The sequence below is a fragment of the Coregonus clupeaformis genome, chromosome 18 (assembly GCF_020615455.1).
Source record: "Coregonus clupeaformis isolate EN_2021a chromosome 18, ASM2061545v1, whole genome shotgun sequence".
NCBI classification, from domain to species: Eukaryota; Metazoa; Chordata; class Actinopteri; order Salmoniformes; family Salmonidae; genus Coregonus; species Coregonus clupeaformis.
This window is the reverse complement of record NC_059209.1, coordinates 33,077,605-33,102,388: the sequence shown is the minus strand read 5'-3', so window position 1 is coordinate 33,102,388 and position 24,784 is coordinate 33,077,605. Positions and strand designations below refer to the sequence as shown.

At 45.7% G+C, this 24,784-nt stretch overlaps 1 protein-coding gene across 1 annotated transcript; it reads right to left on the bottom strand.

The window, feature by feature from the left end:
* Positions 1 to 204: 204 nt before the first annotated feature.
* LOC121530700 (endothelial lipase) lies at positions 205 to 20,485 on the bottom strand. The gene is made up of 10 exons (XM_041835860.2): positions 20,095 to 20,485; positions 13,239 to 13,420; positions 12,793 to 12,972; positions 11,291 to 11,402; positions 10,769 to 10,993; positions 10,211 to 10,453; positions 4,330 to 4,450; positions 1,706 to 1,936; positions 1,240 to 1,347; positions 205 to 1,093 (listed from the first exon to the last, which is right to left on the bottom strand). The coding sequence occupies exons 1-10, from the start codon at positions 20,183 to 20,185 to the stop codon at positions 1,078 to 1,080; spliced, it is 1,509 nt and encodes a 502-aa protein (XP_041691794.1). The 5' UTR covers positions 20,186 to 20,485; the 3' UTR covers positions 205 to 1,077.
* Positions 20,486 to 24,784: the final 4,299 nt, after the last annotated feature.

Here is a 24,784-nt window from a genome sequence, read left to right as displayed (position 1 = left end):
CAGATTTCTGGCCATAAAAATTAGCTCAACATAAGTGTTTAAAGTAGTAAGTTAACCGGTTAGTAAAACCCTTTGACATCAAAACGTGAGTACCTTCTGCAGTAATTTCAACTCTTCTATACTTTGAGGATGAGCCAAAAGGAACAGCCTTTTGGGCCATGCACCTTGGTCATCCAGCCAAAGAAAAATAAATACCAAAATGGAATCATTAGAGATTGTTTTTTTTCAAAAAAACATTTACATTGTACATTATATACATACAGATATCTGTTAGAAATAACAATAATAGCAACACATTGCACAGAAGCAGGATTGCAAAATTCTGTTACATTTTCCCCCCAAAATTCCCAGGTTTTTCAGAAATCCCGGTTGGCAGATTACCGGACACCGAAGGGACTAACTATCAAATCCGCAATCCTTCAACCAGGATTTCTGGAGAACCTGGGAAATTTTGAAACCCTACAAACACAGTGAAAGATCATAGTGCATGTAGCACAGTCACCTCCTTCAGTTACACGTCAGGGTTTACAGTCATCTCCCACTGCTCTGCCCAAAGCCACACACACACAATGTGCACGCACGCAGACACATTCACAAGATATTCACTCAACCACACAAATACTGCATCTCAGAAGAAATTATTCAAAACAATGTGCTTCATTCAGTACAGGGTGTGCTTGGGATTGATAAATAAACTGTTCCCCGCAGTGCTTCCACTTCATAAGTTAATACAAATATACAGTAAAAAGAGACTAGTTTTGTTGGGGGGAATGTCCGATGGATAACACACCCGTTTATTTTGAGTTGAACAGTCCGTCCGCACAAAGAAACGCTCCGGGAATTCTCAAGACAGTCCCGACAGACAGCACACCAAGGCCCGCCCCCACAGCCAGCACTTGGAAGTCCCATTGGCTAGAGCCAAGAGGCCACCAGTAAACATCCAGGTGCATCCCAAGTCCAAGGCCTCTCACCGTGTGCTCATCACTCTTCCAATCAAAGTGCTCAGACGAAGAAAAGGCGCTGCTTACCGACATTCCTTCCGCCTTTGGGTCCCCATGGTGTTGGTGCGTTGAATCCTTATAAGTTGTGCAATCTGTCAATCAAAGCAAGAGGACCTGTCAATATACTGGATTGATTAGACATGTACACATTAATCTCAGGACCTTGTCTAAATGGTTTAAAGTGATGTATCTAAGGAGACACCGTTAGGGAACTCAACACTAAGTGAATGGGCTGTACCTTTTTCTACTGGGTTTGACCTCCCAGCCATCACGACACTTGACGTACGTGATAACCTGTCCTGGAGAGATCTCAGTCACTGAGGGGTCCTGGGCACAGAATGTGAACCTACACAAGCACAAACAAGGAAATGAAACAAGGAAACAGGTCAATACAAAAAGACAACATAATAGAGCAGCAGACTTAAGATACAAAACAACCAAATCCCAGTTCAAAGTGAAAATACACTGAATGTTAAAAACGGCAAGATGCAGTTGATTCAAAACTAAAATTACTCAATTTCCTGATTTATAAAGAAAGGTCGTTTTGATTGAGAGTATTATCAAATCAAAAGATGGCCGACTCTGCTTGGCGAACCAACCATAGAAATACAATTACTAGAACGAAATCCCTATTCTGAACTCCTTTTCCATTCTAGTAATTCTATGGAGCCGACCACTCATTGAACAGCATATGAAAAACGTACTTCTTCTGTGTTTCTCCACACTTGACACGGATCCTGCGGACCTCCAGCACCTGGTTGGTGGTCGTGCTGTTGCTGTTCCAGGACCAGAAGGACTTCTTTATGTTCTTCCAGAAGGACCCTAGGGACTCGGTCACCCCCTCCCAGCTCAGACGAATCTTCAGCAGGTCCCCGATGTCGTCCTCGGTGAAGACCAGGAAGGTGTTGGTTAGGTTCAGACCCACTTTGTTTGGACTGGAGGGGGAGAGGAGAGGGCCACAAAAAGGGTCAATCACAGGTCATCGTCTAGATACAGTAAAATAGTATTCACTTATTTGCCAATACACTTTTGTGCAGTAATAATAAAAAAGGTGTTTTTATTTGCCCCATTTCACACGTATACATAATTTAAGTGTGTGTTTTATATATATATTTTTTTTGTGTCATTTAGCAGACGCTCTTATCCAGAGCGACTTACAGGAGCAATTAGGGTTAAGTGCCTTGCTCAAGGGCACATCGACAGATTTTTCACCTAGTCGGCTCGGGGATTAGAACCAGCGACCTTTCGGTTACTGGCACTATGCTCTTAACCACTAAGCTACCTGCCGCCCAGTGTGAATTGGAAATGTGTTTTTTTGCATACCCCAAAGGGTCACGACCAGGATCAGCCATTATCAACAGCGATCCTGGAGCAACTTGGGTTAAGTGCCTTGCGCAAGGGCACAGATTTTTCACCTTGTCGGCTCGGGTATTTGAAGACCTTTCGGTTACTGGCCCAACGCTCTAAAGGGGGGGGGAATTCCGACCCGAATTAAAAACCACTCTTAAATGGAATGCAATTCCCTTTCTATGCACCCTTCTCTCTATGCTTATTCTGACCTTGAACTTAAGCATGATATTCACCTGCTATTCGTTTGCGGTGGAGATCGAATAAATGAAGGTGGTGTCTACAGATACACCACCTTTTAATTAATTTTTTACCCCTTTTTCGTGATATCCTATTGGTAGTTACAGTCTTGTCCCATCGCTGCAACTCCCGTATTGACCCGGGAGACGAAGGTTGAGAGCCATGCGTCCTCCGAAACACGACCACGCCAACCCGCACGGCTTCTTGACACACTGCTCGCTGAACCCAGCCACACCATTGTGTCGGCCCGGCCGCCACAAGGAGACGCTAGAGTGCGATGGGACAAGTACATCCCAGCCGGCCAAACCCTCCCCTAACCAGGACAACGCTGGGCCAATTGTGCGCCGCCTCATGGTCTCCCGGTCGCGGCCGGCTGCAACACAACCCTGGGATCGAATCCGGATCTGTAGTGACTCCTTTAGCACTGCGATGCAGTGCCTTAAATCGCTGCGCCACTCGGGAGGCCTAGATACACCATGTTCTGACCTTGACTTCATTCCCTCATAATTCCACAACCTTTGAGCACGAGGAAACCATGAATAAGGTCAAGCGAAACTGCCTGTTCCAAGTGGAAAAATAATGTACCCCCCCCACCCCCGATAAAAATATAATTCTCCATGCACTGTAATTTATACATTGATAAGAGCTAGGCCAATTAGTAATCCATTTGGAGAAGGGAATTGTAAATCACAAGAGGTTGGTGGTACCTTAATTGGGGAGGATGGGCTCGTGGTGATGGCTGGAGCAGAATGGTATCAAACACATGGTTTTATTTTACAATTTCTATCGTGTTAAATATTAGCCACTAGCGACAGCCACCGTAAGTTATACCCACATACATTTATAAACTGTCACGTTAGTGTTAGTGTCCTTCAACTTGAAGCCTTCATTTTGCGTAATTCCATTCACCCTTGTTTCCTCCGTCACGTCAGTGTGGTTGTTCCTGAGGGTCGCTAGCATTAGTGGATCATATTAGGCTAATGAATTACAAGTTGTGCAATAATTTAGGACATATAACCCATTTTAATCATTATGGAACTCAGACCACACACAGCAGTTTAAACCTGGAGCAAGTTTCACAACGCCATCAATACAGTTCCATGATTAGTGAGGATTATTAGGGTAGATTTCTAGGACTACTGGTCAACCCCTATTGTACACTTCTCATCTTCCAATATTTCATAGATTGAACTTTAATATGACAACTTTCAGGATGAATCAAACCACTATTTTGGTGTGTAAAGGCTCTCCAAACCTGTTTATTATTTCTTATGATTCACACATGTTTCTAACCCAAAACGATCTACTGAGTATTTTAAAATCTACCAGTTGGTGCTGAAACCAACATATATGCATATATTTAGATGCTTTCTTTCACTGATCCCTATATTCTGAACCCGTTTTCTCCATGTATTCTAGCGAGCCTGTCGGCAATTCTAATTTTTAAAAAAAATAACGCTGTATTTAAAAGGCATTAGATAAATATACTGAAAAACTCTATTGAATGAAGACACATAGAACATTTGTTCGCCAGCAAGCGTGATGGTGTTCAGCGGTTGAATTAAACATTTATTCAGTGCGTGAAACCGGGAACCACGCCTGAAAAGCCTATTGCAAACATGCATAAGGCAAGTCTGAATACCAATCACTAAGTGCGTAGGAAAGCCGTATATATATTTCCTAAGTCTGAATCAGGCCCAAAACCGCTAAGCTACCTGCCACTGAGTACAGCAGTACTCACATGTCTACATGCAGGTCATCGGTGTCATCGTGAGCTCCATACAGCTTGACGTGGAAGGTTGGGTCAGCATCGTCAGCCTGCTTTCTGTTGAACACGTGCATCTTCATCTGGTAATGGATGCCTAGGGCGGGACAAACGCAGCAGGAAAAACAGATATCACAGGGCAGAGGCATAAAACAGGAGATATACAGTAGCTTTATGACTGGGAATGGGTCATTAAAAAGAGGTTCAGAGATATCGCTTGGCTACTGGTAAAAGTACTGATAAGGTGCGTTATATTCAAGTGATAATGCCCGAGAAATTGGTGTCTGGAGGATATTGGCACAGGTGTTAAGCCTGAGACGAAGTAGAGAAACCGTGCCAATATCCTCCAGACACCTGCTTAGAGGGCATCACTTTTATGCAACAGGTCACCAACATTTTCAAATAATGATTGACTTTTTTGTTTTGGGTTTTGTTACTTGAACATATTCATACCATTACATCCTTCCACGAGATATACAGTACCAGTCGACAGTTGACGCCTACTCACTCAAGTTTATTTTAACTATTTTCTACATTGTAGAGTAATAGTGAAGACATCATCAACACTATGAAATAACACATATGGAATCATGTAGTAACCAAAAAAAAGGTGTTAAACAAATCAAAATATAATTTTAGAATTTTCAAATAGCCACCCTTTTCCCTTGACAGCTTTGCACTCTTGGCATTCTCTCAACCAGCTTCATGAGGAATGCTTTTCCAACAGTCTTGAAGGAGTTCCCACATATGCTGAGCACTTGTTGGCTGATTTTCCGTCACTCTGCGGTCCGACTCATCCCAAACCATCTCAATTGGGTTGTGGTCGTATGATTGTGGAGGCCAGGTCATCTGATGCAGCACTCCATCACTCTCCTTCTTGGTAAAATAGCCCTTACACAGCCTGGAGGTGTGTTGGGTCATTGTCCTGTTGAAAAGCAAATGATAGTCCCACTAAGTCCAAACCAAATGGGATGGCGTATCACCGCAGTAGCCATGCTGGTTAAGTGTGCCTTGAATTCTAAATAAATCACAGACCTTGTCACCAGCAAAGCCCCCCCCATGCTTCACCGTGGGAAGTACACATGCAGAGATCATCCGTTCACCTACTCTGCGTCTCACAAAGACACAGCAGTTGGAACCCAAAATTTGGACTCAGACCAAGGGACAGATTTCCACCAGTCTAATGTCCATTGCTCGTGTTTCTTAGCCCAAGCATGTCTCGTCTTCTGATTGTGTCCCTTAGTAGAGGTTTCTTTGCAGCAATTCGACCATGAAGGCCTGATTCACGCAGTCTCCTCTAAACAGTTGATGTTGCGATGTGTCTTACTTGAACTCTGTGAAGCATTTATTTGGCCTGCAATTTCTGAGGTTGGAAACTAATGAACTTACCCTCCACAGCAGAGGTAATGCTGAGTCTTCCTTTCCTGTGGCGGTCTTCACGAGAGCCAGTTTCATCATAGAGATTGATGGTTTTTGCAACTGCACCTGAAGAAACTGTCAAAGTTCTTGAAATGTTCCAGATTCACTTAATATCTTAAAGTGATGGACTGTCATTTCTCTTTGCTTATTCGAGCTGTTCTTTACATAATATGGACTTGGTATTTTACCAAATAGGGCCATCTTCTGTATACCCCCCCTACCTTGTCACAACACAACTTATTGGCTCAAACGCATTAAGGAGGAAAGAAATTCCACAAATGAACTTGTTAATTGAAATGCACTCCAGGTGACTACCTCATGAAGCTGGTTGAGAGAATGCTAAGCGTGTACAAAGCTGTCAAGGCAAAGGGTGGCTATTTGAAGAATCTCAAATATATTTTGATTTGTTTAACACCTTTTTGGTTACTACATGATTCCATGTGTTATTTCATAGTTTTGATGATGTCTTCACTATTATTCTACAAATGTAGAAAATAGTAAAAATAAAGAAAAACCCTTGAATGAGTAGGTGTGTCCAAACTTGACTGGTACTGTAGTCCCGAACCAAATCTAGGGTTGCTACCCTAGCCGGCTGATCGTTCGTTCTATCGGTTCGCTTGCCAGAGACACGCCAAGTATTTTTGTTTGAAATCTATGGACGTGACCCAGGCGTTCATTGTAAATGTTCCGTTGCCATGACGGTTGGCAACATTCTTATCCCTTGCTCTCTAGCCAGCAAACGTCGGCTAACAGTCACGTCAAACAGTGCAACCAGAATAACAGCAAAGTAGCTGACTTTCCATTTGTTTAAGCTGTTTAGGTATTGTTGGGGGGGATACATCCATAACAATGAGCTGATGTGCGATTTCGCCTGGTATAGAGCAATTGCGCTCTTGCCAGGATACTGTTCAGAGGAGCTAGCCAACTACACACCCAACACAATCACTTCAAACTAAAGCTGGAATGAAAACTAGCTGAATTTCGTGTTTTTCCATTGACATTTCTTTGTGTGATTGTATGTATACACACACACACACACACTGAACAAAAACACAACAATGTTACTGAGTTACAGTTCATATAAGGAAATCAGTCAATTGAAATAAATTATTAGGCCCTAATCTATGGATTTCACATGACTGGGAATACAGATATGCATCTGTTGGACACAGAGACCTTAAACAAAAAGGCAGGGGCATGGATCAGAAAACCAGTCAGTATCTGGTGTGACCACCATTTGCCCCTCATGCAGCACGACACATCTCCTTTTCATAGAGTTAATCAGGCTGTTGATTGTGGCCTGTGGAATGTTGTCCCACTCCTCTTCAATGGCTGTTCGAAGTTGCTGGATATTGGCGGGAACTGGAACACGCTGTCGTACACATCGATCCAAAGCATCCCAAACATGCTCAAATGGGTGACGTGGCTGGTGAGTATGAAGGCCATGGAAGAACTGGGACATTTTCAGCTTCCAGGAATTGTGTACAGAGCTTTGCAACACCGGGCCGTGCATTATTATTCTGAAATATGAGGTGATGGTGGCAGATGACTGGCACGACAATGGGCCTCAGGATTTCGTCACGCATCTCTGTGCACTGAAATTGCAATCGATAAAAAAAATACAATTGTGTTAGTTGTCCAATTTATGCCTGCCCATACCATAACCCCACCACAGTTGGCACTCTGTTCACAACGTTGACCTCAACAAACCGCTCACCCACACAACGCCATACACGCTGTCTGCCATCTGCCTGGTACAGTTGAAACCGGGATTTCACCCATGAAGATCACACATCTCCAGCGTGCCAGTGGCCATCGAAGGTGAGGATTTGCCCACTGACTTCGGTTACGACGCCGAACTGCAGTCAGGTCAAGACGATGAGCACCCAGATGAGCTTCCCCGAGACGGTTTCTGACAGTTTGTGCAGAAATTCTTCAGTTGTGCAAACTAATATTGTCCAGCTCATCCTCCTCGGGAGGATGCCATCAGCCTCTAAGGAAATGGCATTTCTGAAACTGTTTGTTTGAGATACAAGTTTAAGGTTTAAGTGTTTTCTTCTCTCCAATGCTTTGGCCACAAATAGGAGTATACGAGTCAAGAACATTATTTGGGTACGAGTTAAAAAGAATATTAACTTTTAAAAGTGAGATTTTCACTGGACGGTTTCTTTATAACTGCAAACACTTTGTCAATAACAGCTGGTTTCACCTGGTTTTGCTCACCTGAGTATCTCAAGCTGTAGACAATTTAGATGAGAGTTCTCATCTATATTTTTCGTAGCTGTCTGTTACCGCCACAAACCGATGCTGGCACTAAGGCCGCACTCAACGAGCTGTATAAGGCCATCGGCAAACAAGAAAACGCTAATCCAGAGGCGGCGGTCCTAGTGGCCGGGGACTTTAATGTAGGAAAATTTAAATCCGGTTGACATGTGCAGGCAAAAATAATTTGGACGTTTATTTTTTTTAATACTCACTCTACACCCTCCATTTGGAAAATCTGACCATAATTCTATCCTCCTGATTCCTGCTTATAAGCAAACTAAAGCAGGAAGTACCAGTGACTCCCTCAATACGGAAGTGGTCAGATGATGCAGATGCTAAGCTTCAGGACTGTTTTGCTAGCACAGACTGGAATATGTTCCGGTATTCATCCGATGGCATTGAAGAGTACACCACATCAATCACCGGCTTCATCAGTAAGTGAATCGATGAAGTCTTCCCCACAGTGACCGTACGTGTATATACCCCAACCAAAAGCCATGGACTACAGGAAACAACCACACTGAGCTAAAAGGGTAGAGCTGCCACGTTCAAGGAGCGGGACTCTAAACTGGACACTTAAGAAATCCTGCTACGTCTTCCGACGAACCATCAAACAGGCAAAGTGTCAATACATGACTAAGATCTGATGCTCGTCAGATATGGCAGGGCTTGCAAACTATTACAGACTACAAAGAGAAGCACAGCCACGAGCTGCCCATTGACACTAGCCTACCAAACAAGCTAAATGACTTATATGCGCGTCGAGGCAAGCAACGCTGAAGCATGCATGAGAGCACCAGCTGTTCCGGACAACTGTGTGATCACGCGCTCCGTAGCCGATGGGAGTAAGACTTTTAAAACAGGTCAATACTCGCAAGGCCAGACAGATTACCAGGACTTTTACCCAGAGCATGCGCTAACCAACTGGCAAGGTTCTTCACTGACATTTTCATCCTGTCCCTGACAGAGTCTGTAATACCTACATGTTTCAAGCAGACCACCATAGTCCCTGTGCCCAGGAACGTTAAGGTACCCAGCCTAAATGACTACCGCCCGTAGCACTCACTTCTGTAGCCATGAAGCGCTTTGAAAGGCTGGTCATGGCTCACATCAACACCATCCCAGAAACCCTAGACCCACTCCAATTCGCCCCAACAGATGACTTAATCTCGATTGCACTCCACACAGCCCTTTCCCACCTGGACAAGAGGAACACCTACATGAGAATGCTGTTCATTGACTACAGCTCAGCATTCAACACCATAGTGCCCACAAAGCGCATCGCTAAGGACCCTTGGACTAAACACCTCCCTCTGCAACTGGATCCTGGACTTCCTGACGGGCCGCCCCCAGTTGGTAAGGGTAGGCAACAACACATCTGCCACGCTGATCCTCAACACAGGGGCCCCTCAGGGGTGCGTGCTCAGTCCCCTCCTGTACTCCCTGTTAACCCACGACTGCGTGGCCAGGCACGACTCCAACACCATCATTAAGTTAGCCGACAACACAACAGTGGTAGGCCTGACCACTGACAACGATGAGACAGTATATTGGGAGGAGGTCAGAGACCTGGCAGTGTGGTGCCAGGACAACAACCTCTCCCTCAACGTGACCAAGACAAAGGAGATGATCGTGGACTACAGGAAAAGGAGGGCCAAGCACGGCCCCATTCTAAATTGACGAGGCTGTAGTGGAGCAGGTTGAGAGCTTCAAGTTCCTTGGTGTCCACATCACCAAACTATCATGGTCCAAAACAGTTGTGACGAGGGCACGACAACACCTACTCCCCCTCAGGAGACTGAAAAGATTTGGCATGGGTCCTCAGATCCTCAAAAAGTTATACAGCTGCACCAAAGAGCATCCTGACTGGTTGCATCACCCCCTGTTATGGAAACTGCTCGGCATCCAACCGCAAAGCGCTACAGAGGGTAGTGCGTACAGCCCAGTACATCACTGGGGCCAAGCTTCCTGCCATCCATGACCTCTATACCAGGCGGTGTCAGAGCAAGGCCCTAAAAATTGCCAAAGACTCCAGCCACCCTAGTCATACTGTCCTCTCTGCTAGCAAGCAATACCGGAGGGTCAAGTATAGGTCCAAAGGACTCTTTAACATTTCTCTGCCCAATGTCAAACATTTGAAATGCAGGAAGTTGACCAGCTAACCCCAGCTCACCTCCGAAAGGTGTGGCAGCACGGGTCTTCAGGTACATCTTGCAGTTGCGCCGCTTCCTCATCTTCTTGGTGTTGTAACCAATGTTGTTGCAGCGGTTCTTACGGCAGCTCAGGCAGATGCCCTTCTTGAAGCGTTCGGGGTCGGTGCACTGGTAGGCAAGGCTCATGTACTCGTTGCTCATCAGGGAGTCCACAAACAGGAGCACAGCCCGCTCGTGCTCACACTTAATCACATCCATGAAGCCTGAGGAGGAAAGAGTTGTAAGCAACAGGGGAACAGCTAACTAACAACATGACAAGCAGCCTACAGACAACTCCCATCTAGCCAAAGGAAAACAGCAGAATAGACCAGTCCCAATAATCTCTCCTTTCTCCCAAAGTGTGCACTTGTTCACTTCCCTTCATGGATTTGAAAGGCAATGACTGGTATATGGAAACTCCCTCCAGCCTATACCAATCCAATGATTTTAGACTGGTGAGGACACACCAGGAGAAAGGACATATTGGGACACCCGCAGTGACCTCTTCCTGTATCTCACTCCTATGTGTGGGTACTTACTTCCTCCAGTGGCACTGGTCAGCACCTCACTCAGGGCGCAGCCTGGTTGCACGTCTCCGCCGTTGGGGTAGATGTCGACGTCTCCGATGGGCTGCTGGATCCCGATGCTCACACCCAGCGCCTCACGCGTGTACGTATGCAGGATGTCCACAAAGTCCGCGTCGCCCGATGAGAGGCGCTTATCATCCCCCACCCCCTCAAACATGGGCCCTGCCGGGTCTAGACCTATAGGAGAGATGGGAGAAACAGGAACGTCTCATTTGGTGGACAAGAGAGGGGTGTGTTGAAGATCTATAGGCTTACAGCCACCTGCAGTCAATCCACCGTGACTATAGTCACGTCTTAACACATCCATCCCTCCATAAAGACATGTCGATGCTAAGGCGGTGCTGGTTTCATATTTGACTATATGGAGTTTGATTTAAAGGGGATTGGCACCATTCCAAAGGTTCAGACCGTTTGCCTTTTCAGAGTCTTGAGGAGCAACAGTGAATGACGTCATATAACCCTCCTGCCACTTACCCGTGATTCTGCCGACAGTCCCTCGCACAGACGTTCCGGCATGGCCCGCCACGTGGGCCCCCAAGCTGTAGCCAACCAGGTGCACATTCTGCAGGGGCAGCTGCTGTTCCTCCTATCGGATACAAGACAACCGACATCATCTGCTGTTCCTCCTATCAGATACAAGACATCAGCTGCTGCCACACACACACAACAAGACTTGGCCCTCAGCCAATAGCAGTCGGTCGTTCCCTGGGCACCAGCCAATCCTATTGGAGATAATGACGGCAGAATATGCACTTCCACCTTCTGCTTGTCTCTGAAGGCAGTCTGTCTACGCCACTACCCACAGCGTGAACCTGGGCCTGCGTGTCCTCGCCTGTTAGGGGGACAGAGCCTGCAAGCCTGGCCTGAATGAGACATGGGATGCAGCCCAATACTGTTAAATGGCCTACTTTCCCCTCAATCATCCATCTGAATAGATACCAGAGTTCCCGCCCACACCTGAAAACATTGCCAGCTGTTCTGTTCATAAGGGAAACTTCCCAGCCAGCAAATCCTGCACATCACTACTACTGTAGTCAGCTGGCTGGACTGGAAGGGTGTTGGGATACTCAGCTGTCCTCTATGAGCCCTGGATCCATCTCCGCTCGCTAAACTACTGGAGACAGTCCTGGGCCTAGTTTCCCAGAGCCTTTGTAGCGTTAAGATCATTAGAACCATCTTTAGTAGCCAATCTGAACTTTGATCTAGACCACTCGTAGGTCAGCCAAAGTGCATCGTCAGATTCTTTTGCTCTTCCACGTCCCTTTATTCACAGAAGATCTCCGCTAAACATAGAATCAAGATGTTTAGGCTAGGTATCCATCCGACTGACCACCGATAACTTCAGAACCAAGTTGACTACAAAATACCAAGTTGCCAAAGTATTTGCAATTGTTACAAACATGTGAAAGATACAAATGATGCTTCAAATTTAACAACAGATGACTGCATTAAGTAGCCACTTGGCTATGGTCTCGTTTCAGCCTCAATCTATGATTTAGTGCATTATTATTGGGTAAGCATAATAAGCCACCTCAATATTTGCATCTCTCTCTAGGAGCTGATCTGTAGTCAGTATTGTGGAATAATTATAATGTTAAGGTAAGATTTGAGTGGAGAAGGCTGATCCGAGAGCAGCTTTTCTTTTGATCAGTTTCGAGACGTGTTCTAACGACGCACTTAGCGAACAGTCTACGTGCTTGTTCGGGAAAAACACTTAAAAAGTTGCCTCGTAAATAATGATGCAACTGGTACGATCATCGTAATGCTTAAGTTACGTCGAAACTAGAAAACGAGGCCCCTGTACTGTCGCACATTAATCATTCAGATAAAACGTCCCTGAGAGAGAAACACGTCGCCCCTTACAGTGTCCCATGAACGCTCTCAGTACGCGTAAGCTTAGAGATCAATGTATTCAACAGCCCTGCTCACCGACGTAGGACACCGCTGAACAATCAAATCAATCCAATCACACACACCTGGAGCCAGTTGATGGTGGTGGCGACACTGAGGCCGACTTGGTGGGTGTGGTTGACAGCGTCGGGGTAGAGCTGGTGGGCCATGGGCAGCCAATCAACGATGACCACGTTGGCCTCCGGCTCTCGCTGCATCATGGCCGCCACCAGCTTCCGCATCCAACTCTCAAACATCCCACTCATCTGTAGAGGAGAGAGCAAGTCAGTGATCCTCAAACTTTCACACTCCTAACACTCTGCCCTTGGGCCCGCTAACCCGTCGCACATACAAACCTCTGACAATCATACAAAACCCTTTGGAGAAGAGCAACCCCCTCCCTAAAACACACAAACCCTTCCTAAAAAAAAAAAACAGACATCAAAAGGCTCACTGAAGCAAACTGTGTGACAAAGGGAATGGAGGGCCGTCTATGAGGGAGAGGGGATAAGGAGTGTGTTCTTCTGTTTACCGTCCAACCGTGGATGATGAAGAAGGTCTTAGCTGTGACGTTGAAGCCACACTCCTGCAGACTCCTCTTCTCACCAGGCAGCAGGATGCAGCCGTCCACGTCTAGATCCAGGCTCTTCCTCATGTTGTATGTGATCCTGTCATGGAGCGCCTCATCGCCGTATAGCACTTGAAACGCCTCATCTAGGAGAGAGACAGTGAGAGAGCATTAGGATGCGCAACATCTCTAGGTGCATGAAAAAAAAAAAAGATCATGCAAGATTCCTACACACATTCCACTTGAATAATCACATTTATTTATGAAGCTCTTTTTATATCAGCAGATGTCAAAGAGCTATACAGAAACCCAGCCTAAAACAGCAAGCAATGCAGACGTAGAAGCATGGTGGCTAAGAAAAACTCCCTAGAAAGGCAGGAACCTAGGAAGAAACCTAGAGAGGAACCAGGCTCTGGGGGGTGGCCAGTCCTCTTCTGGCTATGCAGAAATAAACAAAGAAAAAGGTATTTACAAATATGAGCTGTTCATTCAGACCCTTTGGCTCGACGCAATCTAAGCAGTCGATCCAACGTGCCTCTAACAATTGTCAATAAATTGCCACCTCTGCAGGAAAGAAACATTGTCTATTCCCCGGGATTTCAAGGTAGAGCCTGAGCCACGATTGGCATTCACATAACGCCGCGCGACCGCATAGCCGCTGTTCTTAATCTGAGGGAGCGTTTCTACTGAACGTAAACAAGCCCACATGGGCATTTGAGCGTGTAAACATGTGTTGTACTACAATTTATAAAGTATTTTATTCTTCACCCGAACATGGGTGATTGAATACTTGTGTCACTTGAGTTGGAACAATGTGTACAATGTCTGCAGGGGTAGAAGCCATTAGGGGGACCTGGGAGCCAGGTAGAGGGGGAAGGTGCCAATAGGGGGACCTGGGAGCCAGGTAGAGGGGGAAGGTGCCGGATAGGGGGACCTGGGAGCCAGGTAGAGGGGGAAGGTGCCGATAGGGGGACCTGGGAGCCAGGTAGAGGGGGAAGGTGTCGGATTCGGGAACACACTGCACAACGCGATCTCTCTGATATTGCGACCCCCCTCCTAAAAGGATACCAGGGGAGGGTTAGACGCAAAAGTATTTGAGCGAGGCGTCACTCTGGAGAATGTGCCAGCGTTTGAGGATTGCGCTTTTTATCTGCCTTGCAGACTGGTTGAATTCAGTGGAAAAATTATCCCTAGCAGATCTCACATTTGTTTTCTTTGGTGAGGAGGGCGGCTCCACCAGTGTCTCGTGCTTTATGAGCCATGTTGAAGAGACTCACTATAGCCGTGTTCAAGGAACCTCATTATTTAGTCTCAAAATAATTTGCTGCAGTTTCGCATTAGTCTAGGAATTGACTAGTAGGAATATTGCGTTTTAGGACGATTACTGTCATATCCGCACTAGATGGCGCGCACGAGCAAGATTAAAACATCATTGCGCGAGCGAGCAAACGCTTGAGTCGAGAAAGAAGAAATGTGATCGAGCGAGCAGAGAACAGGTTCCGCAAGTACAGGCCAGCGTGCTGCGCGCAAATTAAACTTGAGCGCTTAGGAGTGTGACTGAGCAGAACTGCGTTTTCACACGCAGTAAATTAATTAAAAAGAGCAGAGAATTGTTTGCCTGAAGAAATACTTACTACATGTCAAGACTCAGAAATAAAAAAGGAGGTAAGTTCGATGGTTCGCTAGTTTCTCCACTGAAAAACTAACTAATCAACTAGGATTTCAATATAGAAATTGAAGTAGGCAGTTATTTGGTCTTTTATTAAAGCAGGCAAGCTAGGTGAACCTCAGCTAGCTACCTAATGTTAGCTAACTAACCAAAGCTGCGGTCTATTGGTTAGAAAGATGGTTCTATACTGAAGGTATGTGATGGGCATTGCTAAACAATATGAGTAGTGTAGGTAAGGGTGGAAGTGATGAACTTATAGGAGGATAGCTCCTGCGCATCTGAGTGTCAGCGTCACTCTTACCATGGAATTGCCCCACATCTTATCACTTATTTGGCTAAATTATTAACCAGTTTCCTCTTGATACAGCGGTCTTAAAATGGACTGCTTCCTCTAACGCAACATTAAGGGCTCCCGAGTGGCGCAGTGGTCTAAGGCACTGCATCTCAGTGCTTGAGGCGTCACTACAGACCCCCCTGGTTCGATTCCAGGCTGTATCACAACCGGCCGTGATTGAGAGTCCCATAGGGCGGCGCACAATTGGACCAGCGTCATCCGGGTTTGGCCGGTGTATGCCGTCATTATAAATACGAATTTGTTCTTAACTGACTTGCCTGGTTAAATAAAGGTTTAAAAATGTTTTAAAAACATTTCAACTCAAATTGAATGCTGACATTTCATTTTCCTCTCTCACTCCAGTTGTTCTCAGGAGTCAGGTCAGTGTAAAGAGAACACATTTGACCAGGTGGAGTCAGGCTTCTACTTCATCACCCTGGACCACTACACCAACGAGGCAGAGGACCTCAAGTTTGGACCAGTGAGTCACCAACTCATGTTATGCCTCACAACTCCGCACATCTGTGTCGCGCCACCTTCCTCAAACTCCAGCGCCATACTTTTGTTTAGCAAGGTCTACAGATTGTACAAGGATTTTAATTTGGGACTTCGACTGCGTGCTAAATTTAATTCAATCTCCCGTATTGTTCTGCCCTCGCTATAGATTATGCAGATGCCTGACTAAAAACCTGGAGATCTTCACTGGTTCTGAGGGAGGTGACGTGGCCACAAAGTGCCTGGGACACCTTCCAGCGCTACTGCTGTCTAGAGAACAGCCAGAGGGTGGTCAAGACATCTGTCTGGAGAACAGCCAGAGGGTGGTCAAGACATCTGTCTGGAGAACAGCCAGAGGGTGGTCAAGACATCTGTCTGGAGAACAGCCAGAGGGTGGTCAAGACATCTGCCCCAACTTTAGTGTCAGCTATACTGCACCTGGGAGCTAAAAAGGTATGGCACCGCACTCCAAACAGTCATATATGCTAAAAACAGACTTATGCTCATTTATGTGTTTCTTAAAGGGGCAATCATCAGTTTAAAAACAACAACAAAGCGTTCTCCTCGCCCGTTACGTAAAAAGCTGAGGGACGGGGCTGGAGAAATGGAACCACTCAAATTCATAGACAGAGCTATGGATGCAAGGACTGACCATCACGCCTCCTAAAACCCCTTTGAAGGAGACGACCCAAAGTTCCTCGCCTACAACCTCCTCCAGTGGAGTTTTGAGAACGACGCGAGGGGGAGTGAGGAGTTGAGCAGAGATTAATTGAGACAGGGCTCAATGTCATTGTTTTAGGTGGAATCTGATGTTGAATTACATTTATTCTGTTTGCGCTCATATCCTTGTTCTACTAGTGCCCTTTCCACAGATGGTTCTGGCTTGCTGATAACATCTGATGACTCCCTATGCAATATGACTCCTCTGTTACTGACTATTCAATAAAAACTTCCAATGTCAAATATAAATACAATGTGCCATTCTATAATTGGTAGAGCATGGCGTTTGCAACGCCAGGGTTGTGGGTTCGATCCCCACAGGGAGGGGGGCCAGTATGAAAATGTATGCACTCACTAACTGTAAGTCGCTCTGGATAAGAGCGTCTGCTAAATGACTAAAATGTAACACGTAATAGACGATGGTAGTTCCCAATCAGACAATTAGTGTAAAATTTTTTAAAAATGATAAACTTTTCCAATGTTTGGTGACTATGTCCTGATTCAGTTCTAAACCACCATCATCGAGTCCATCCTCCATCACTCCAAATGGATGGTCTGCTGAAGGTATGTGATGGGGGCCATGGACTGCCATCTATTGGAGGACCTGCACGACTCCAGGGCAAAGGAGGACCTGCACGACTCCAGGGCAAAGGAGGACCTGCACGACTCCAGGGCAAAGGAGGACCTGCACGACTCCAGGGCAAAGGAGGACCTGCACGACTCCAGGGCAAAGGAGGACCTGCACGACTCCAGGGCAAAGGAGGACCTGCACGACTCCAGGGCAAAGGAGGACCTGCACGACTCCAGGGCAAAGGAGGACCTGCACGACTCCAGGGCAAAGGAGGACCTGCACGACTCCAGGGCAAAGGAGGACCTGCACGACTCCAGGGCAAAGGAGGACCTGCACGACTCCAGGGCAAAGGAGGACCTGCACGACTCCAGGGCAAAGGAGGACCTGCACGACTCCAGGGCAAAGGAGGACCTGCACGACTCCAGGGCAAAGGAGGACCTGCACGACTCCAGGGCAAAGGAGGACCTGCACGACTCCAGGGCAAAGGAGCGTGCAGTAAAGCTAATCACCAACCCCTTACACCAAAGATTCCCCCTCCGGCAAACAGTTCAGGTCAATCGCGACCAAAAACCTCCTGCCACCGGAATCGTTTCTTCCCCCGTGCCATGACACTCATCAACAGTCCAACTGGTCCTCTCATCCATGGACTCTGCACTACTCACCATCATCCCAAAACTGCACATCTCTTAAAAATGCATAATTTAGCTTATTTGTTTACATTTTAGTCATTTAGCAGACACGCTTACCCAGAGCGACTTACAGGTGCAATTAGGGTAAAGTGCTTCATTCAAGGGCACACGGGTTTTTCCAGTCGGCTCGGGATTCGAACCAGCAACCTTTAGGTTACTGGGGCAACGCTATTAACCACTAGGCTACCTGCAGCTTCTAGCGTTCATACTATATCTGGATCTGTGGAAATTCTGCATCTATCTACTTTATTTTTTGTCTATATATTCTGTTTGTAGCAGCACCATTTCACAGTCAAATTCCTGTACGTGCAAATGTATTCGGCGAATAAAGCTAATTCTGACACGTTAACCTGAGTTCAGCTGGTTTATCATACGTCAGTTTACATTCTATTATTGGGGTCTCGTTACATACTGAATGAACAGTAGCAGGTAGCGGATTCTCCCATTTGTGCCTGGTTAACCAGTAATGGGCTAGCTAAGTTTAGCGCGTAGATTCCCCTCAAGGTATACTATAGAGCGTTGTGCCAGTAACCGAAAGGTCGCTGGTTCTAATCCCCGAGCTGACTAGGTGGAAAATCTGTCGATGTGCCCTTGAGCAAGGCACTTAACCCTAATTGCTCCTGTAAGTCGCTCTGGATAAGAGCGTCTGCTAAATGACTAAAAATAAATAAATAATAATAAATAAATACCAATTACAATGCATTTCATTTGGTTATCAAGCTGCTGGTTTCCCCAGTCGTACTGCTCAACCCGGCCAGCGAGCTAAACAGACTTCTCTGCAGCGCATCGCAAACAGAACACTCCTAATAGCCAATCACAACACTGGACTGGCCAACGGCAGGAATTAGTTAGTTCGTCCATCACGCCAATGAAAGTGGCCAATCTAACGTTTCTAGACCCCATCCTCAGCCTAAAATCTAAACCTAAAGGTTCCAAGACTTGAGTGTAATTGAGAGTAGTTACTGAGAAGCAGCCTTTGGCAATCCTTTGTGAACTTCCTGAGTTCACCTGTTACTATAGTACAGACCGTGTATAAAGTGTAGGAATGTGCTGTAGGTATCAGGTGGCGTGCACAGACACCCAGCTGCCTCCTACACCGCAAGCTCCGCACTCCAGAACTCCCCCGCACTTTCTTTTATTCCTATCGCCATGTGCTCTTACTGCCACGCGAGATACCGGCAGAGTAAAACTAGACAAAAAGATGATGGTCTGCGTCTCAAGGCAAATACTGTATTCAGGATAGAGTAAATTAGAAATTGCATTAACAATATTTAGATAACTTGTTGTGACTGCCAGACTGTATTAATTATTCTTGGGAACAGGACACAGTGGACGTCACAAAACTGCTTTCAGCTAGGAAAAACAAACTTTTGAAAGATGGTCGAAATGCAATGTTCCATTTTGATTGATTACAGACTTGTATAGCTAACATGTCAATAGTCCGCGGGGCACTGCGGTTCTCGGTAAAACGCGGAGTCATCGGAAAATCTCAATTCCAAATAGGAACCACAAGATGGGACGTCTTGTCCGGGTTTTACGCCACATCGCGAGCACTTCCCAAGGACACGTATCTCACATTAAAATCCATTCCAGCTCTTCCCCAGTCTCCATTATCTCACTTGTTCCTCGTTGTACAATCAATGCAATTAAAACCCAGACAACCCGTGCCAATTGGTTAAATTGAAAATTAACTTAGTCCCCTGTAGCTCAGTTGGTAGAGCATGGCGCTTGCAACGCCAGGGTTGTGGGTTCGTTTCCCACGACTGTAAGTCGCTCTGGATAAGAGCGTCTGCTAAATGACTAAAATGTAAATGTAACTCTGGATAGATGTTGGGTACTTTCCATTGAACCTGCTTCTTGTCTGAATGACACCTTCCTCATGGTGTGTAGGATATTGACTGTCATTCTAGTAATAATATAATATGCCATTTAGCAGACGCTTTAAACAAAGCGACTTACATTCATGCGTGCATACATTTTTTTACGTATGGGTGGTCCCGGGGATCGAACCCACTACCCTGGCGTTACAAGCGCCATGCTCTACCAATTGAGCTACAGAGGTAGTGGATAGCCTAATATTTAAAATCTAGGTTTACCGAATTCCACAAACTTGGACCTCGGGACCCCAAGGGGTGCACGTTTTGGTTTTGCCCCAACACTACACAGCCGATTCAAATTATCAAAGCTTGATGACTAGTTGATTATTTGAATCAGCTGTGTAGTGTTAGGGCAAAAACCAAAACGTGCACCCCTTGGGGTCCGAGGAGCGAGTTTGGGAAACCCTGGGCTATGCTGTTAAAAAGTGTCAATGAAATAGTCTGATAAGGATTTCATATTCTTACCTTTGAATTGTTCGTTGCCTTCCACTCCCGACGCAATGAGCGCAACTGCACAAAGTAGGAAAATCCACAAAGAACGAGTGACATTTTTCATTTCTTTCTCACGCAAACAAATGTGAAGTCCGTCGATGTAAAGATAATAACAGCTCTTTAACAGTTGTTCGTGTTTTCAGTGCGCTTATGTCCAATTATCCAAGTGACTGTGGTTCGTGCGCGCCGTAGCAGTTGAGTGACCTTGCATCAAGTTGTTCATTAGAGATTTAAATAGTTTCTCCTTTAGTCATCTGATCATCGGCAGAGCGCTACGTGGGGATTCAAGGCTTGCAATTGGTCAATACCCATTTCTTTACGTTTAAAGGCGTGGCGAAGAAATACTGAATGAATTTGTAGTAGGCTGGCGTTGTCTTGAACCCTTTCATGAGCGGTCTCTGAAAGCAAACAATGCCGCCCCTGTATGAGTAGCATACACTGAATAGAACCACTACAGTGACGCATGGAGGACTAGCCAATACCGCGGTCACAACCTGTAGGCATCACAAGTCTAACTGGACCTCTAGTCTCTCCTTCCTTTGGCATCTACCCCATAGTAACCCCTCACGCTTATAGAGGCTTTATTTTTTGACAGTAAAAACACTGAGCAGGTGATGTGGTCGATTTTTTTTGGGAATAGCCTATTGTGTTTCAGAGAGGAAACGTTATTAGTGTAATTTTTACCTTTATTTAACTAGGCAAGTCATTTAAAAACAATTCCTTATTTACAATGACGGCCTACCCCCGGGCAAACCCGGACGACACTGGGCCAATTGTGCGCCGCCCTATGGGACTCCCAATCACGGCCGGTTGTGATACAGCCTGGAATCGAACCAGGGGGGTCTGTAGTGACGCCTCAAGCACTGAGATGCAGTGCCTTAGACCGCTGCGCCACTTCGGGAGCCCAATTGGTGGTGATTATCAATGATTAATTGAAATTGTGTGGCTTCTGGGCTTATTTTGGACAGGTTTTGGCGAGAGTAAAACCTGAAGTGTGGCACGTGGGAAAATGGTGGAAGCGGATGTTCTGTTTGAATCTGATCGCGTGTGGACTGGAGATGAGCGTGATAATTGGATGACAGTGGTGAATGCAAAAGGAAATAAGAGAAATAAAGTTGTAGTGGATTCTAGTAAATCCAAACCTAGATCTGAGTCTTTTTTTATTTGGAATAATGGTCTTGGATTGATGTTGTTACCTGGGAGATCCGTTTGAAGTCTCTATTAAAATTGTGGATGCGTTGGATGAGGTGGCGTCGATGAGAATTAGGAGAAGTGGGCATATTTCGTTTTTTAATGTGTTTCTATGGAACAGAAGGAGTGTGCTCTGCGCCTCAAGAAGATGTCGGATTGGAATATGCTGTGTGTGGATGGCTGGGGTGGTGCTAGAAGTAAATGCAAAGGATATGCACTACCGGTCAAAAGTTTTAGAACACCTACTCATTCAAGGGTTTTTCTTTATTTGTACTATTTTCTACATTGTAGAATAATAGTGAAGACCCCAAAACTATGAAATAACACATATGGAATCATGTAGTAACCAAAAAAGTGTTAAACAAATCAAAATATATTTTACATTTGAGATTCTTCAAATAGCCACCCTTTGCCTTGATGACAGCTTTGCACACTTTTGGCATTTTCTCAACCAGCTTCACCTGGAATGCTTTTCCAACAGTCTTGAAGGAGTTCCCACATATGCTGAGCACTTGTTGGCTGCTTTTCCTTCACTCTGTGGTCCGACTCATCCCAAACCATCTCAATTTGGTTGAGGTCGGGGGATTGTGAAGGCCAGGTCATTTGATGCAGCACTCCATCACTCTCCTTCTTGGTAAAATAGCCCTTACACAGCCTGGAGGTGTGTTGGGTCATTGTCCTTTTGAAAAACAAATGATAGTCCCACTAAGCCCAAACCAGATGGGATGGCGTATCGCTGCAGAATGCTGTGGTAGCCATGCTGGTTAAGTGTGCCTTGAATTCTAAATAAATCACAGACAGTGTCACCAGCAAAGCACCCCCACACCATAACACCTCCTCCTCCATGCTTTACAGTGGGAAATACACATTCGGAGATCATCCGTTCACCTACTCTGCGTCTCACAAAGACACGGCGGTTGGAACCAAAAATCTCAAATTTGGACTCCAGACCAAAGGACACATTTCCACCGGTCTAATGTCCATTGTTCGTGGTTCTTGGCCCAAGCAAGTCTCTTCTTCTTATTGGTAATAATAATAATAATATGCCATTTAGCTGACGCTTTTATCCAAAGCGACTTACAGTCATGCGTGCATACATTTTTACGTACGGGTGGTCCCGGGGATCGAACCCACTACCCTGGCGTTACAAGCGCCGTGCTCTACCAGCTGAGCTACAGAGGACCATGGTGATTTAGTCGTGGTTTCTTTGCAGCAATTCGACCATGAAGGCCTGATTCACACAGTCTCCTCTGAACAGTTGATGTTGAGATGTATCTGTTACTTGAAATCTGTGAAGCATTTATTTGGGCTGCAATTTCTGAGGCTGGTAACTCTAATGAACTTATCTTCTGCAGCAGAGGTAACTCTGGGTCTTCCATTCCTGTGGCGGTCCTCATGAAAGCCAGAGTCATCATAGCGATTGATTCTCCGTATTGACTGACCTTCATTTCTTAAAGTAATGATGGACTGTCGTTTCTCTTTGCTTATTTGAGCTGTTCTTGCCATAATATGGACTTGGTCTTTTACCAAATAGGGCTATCTTCTGTATACCCCCCTCTACCTTGTCACAACACAACTGATTGTCTCAAATGCATTAAGAAGGAAATAAATTCCACAAATGAACTTTTAAGAAGGCACACCTGTTAATTGAAATGCATTCCAGGTGACTACCTCATGAAGCTGGTTGAGAGAATGCCAAGAGTGTGCAAAGCTGTCATCAAGGCAAAGGGTGGCTATTTGAAGAATCACAAATATAAAATATATTTTGATTTCTTTAACACTTTTTTTTCGGTTACTACATGATTCCATATGTGTTATTTCATAGTTTTGATGTCTTCACTATTATTCTACAATGTAGAAAATAGTAAAAATGAAGAAAAACCAGTGAATGAGTAGGTGTTCTAAAACTTTTGACCAGTAGTGTACGTGAAGAATTTCATCAAGTGGTTGTTGCACAATGACTGACCCGCGCATGGTGGCGGGAGCGAGGAAGCCCTCTCCATCCATTCTATTGTTTTTTTGATGAAGAGTCTCTCCCTTCTCACGTGTATTTGGGTGATATGAGATTCCCCGTGAGAGCCTTCGTGCCCAAACCCATGCAGTGTGATAAATGGAAATGATTTGGTAATGTGTCAAGTGTATGTAGACGGCAGGGGTATCGTATGCCAGCTGAGCCTAAATGCTGCAATTGTGGTGGGGTACATGCGCCCGAATTCCTGAAGTGTCCTGTTACAGGGTGAAGGAGACGGAGGTGGCAAGAATAAGGACTGTCCAGCGTGTCTCGTCCCCGGAGGCGTTGAGAAGAGTGGAAGAAAGGCTTGAAGTTGAAGAAGTAATGGTAGAATGAGTAGAAACACCAGATGATGTTCCTTGTCAACGGAGGGATCGTGACATGTTGCATGTTAAGAAGGTGGACTTTGAAGCGTTTATTACTTTGGTTATCAACTGCACAGCGCAAACAGAGAGGAAATCGGAGAAAATAGGCATAATTGTGAGTGCGGCTGAGCATTTTTTGGGACTCCGGGATTTTTCTGCATAGTCATTACAAGGAAACCAGTCGATGAATGCTCCGTCCTCACAGGCATTCGAGCCTGTGTAGGGATGTGATTTGAATGTGACTGAAGGAGTGGGATGGTTGTTTTGATTTATTTTTGTATTATGTCGGGTCCCCCGCAATGGAATATTTTTTGTTTCAATACCCCGTACAGTAGGTGGCGGCAATACACCAGTTGGTTATTTGAATCAGCTGTGTAGTGCTAGGGCAAAAACCAAAACGTGCACCCCATGGGGGGCCCCAGGACCATGTTTGGGAAACCCTGGTCTAGGGTGTCGGGTAAGGTGGAGGTGATGTGGTCCTTTAACTAGGCTCTCAAAACAATTCATGATGATAAGTGAGTGCTACGGGGCGATAGTCATTTAGTTCAGTTACTTTCGCTTTCTTTTGTACAGGAACAATGGTGGACATCTTATAATATAATAATAATAATATGCCATTTAGCAGACGCTTTTATCCAAAGCGACTTACAGTGATGCGTGCATAATTATAATTTTTTTGTGTATGGGGGGTGGTCCCGGGGATCGAACCCACTACCCCGGCGTTACAAGCGCCGTGCTCTACCAGCTGAGCTACAGGTTGTCCCCAACCAGCTTCTTAAAGCAAATGGGGACAACAGACTGGGAAAGATATAGAATGGAGATAATGAATATGGCCGTAAAATATCAATATCATTACACTGCAGTATGGGGTGACCAGAATATGGGTGTCGGTCCTGCTGCTGCAGCCCTGTGGTCTCCAGTCCTGGTGACCTCAGCTGATACCGTGCCGGGGGTCAAGATGACTCCTGCTCCTTACAAGCCCCCACTGCCGAGGTCGTACTGTTGCCTGTTCCTGGGCAGAGGGGGACGCTACCACCGGTCCCACTGCCGCATCCTGTTGGCTCCCCTCTTCCAGAACGGTCTCGCAGCCAGCACT

Bases quoted from the DNA above. Each gene is read 5' to 3' on its own strand.
- LOC121530700 (XM_041835860.2), bottom strand. From the start codon at position 20,185: ATGAAAAATGTCACTCGTTCTTTGTGGATTTTCCTACTTTGTGCAGTT. The intron at 10,994-11,290 runs GTAAGTGGCAGG...TCTCTCCTATAG, and splicing joins GACTGTCGGCAGAATCACGG to GTCTAGACCCGGCAGGGCCC. The intron at 4,451-10,210 runs GTGAGCTGGGGT...GTCCCGCCCTAG, and splicing joins TGCTGCCACACCTTTCGGAG to GCATCCATTACCAGATGAAG.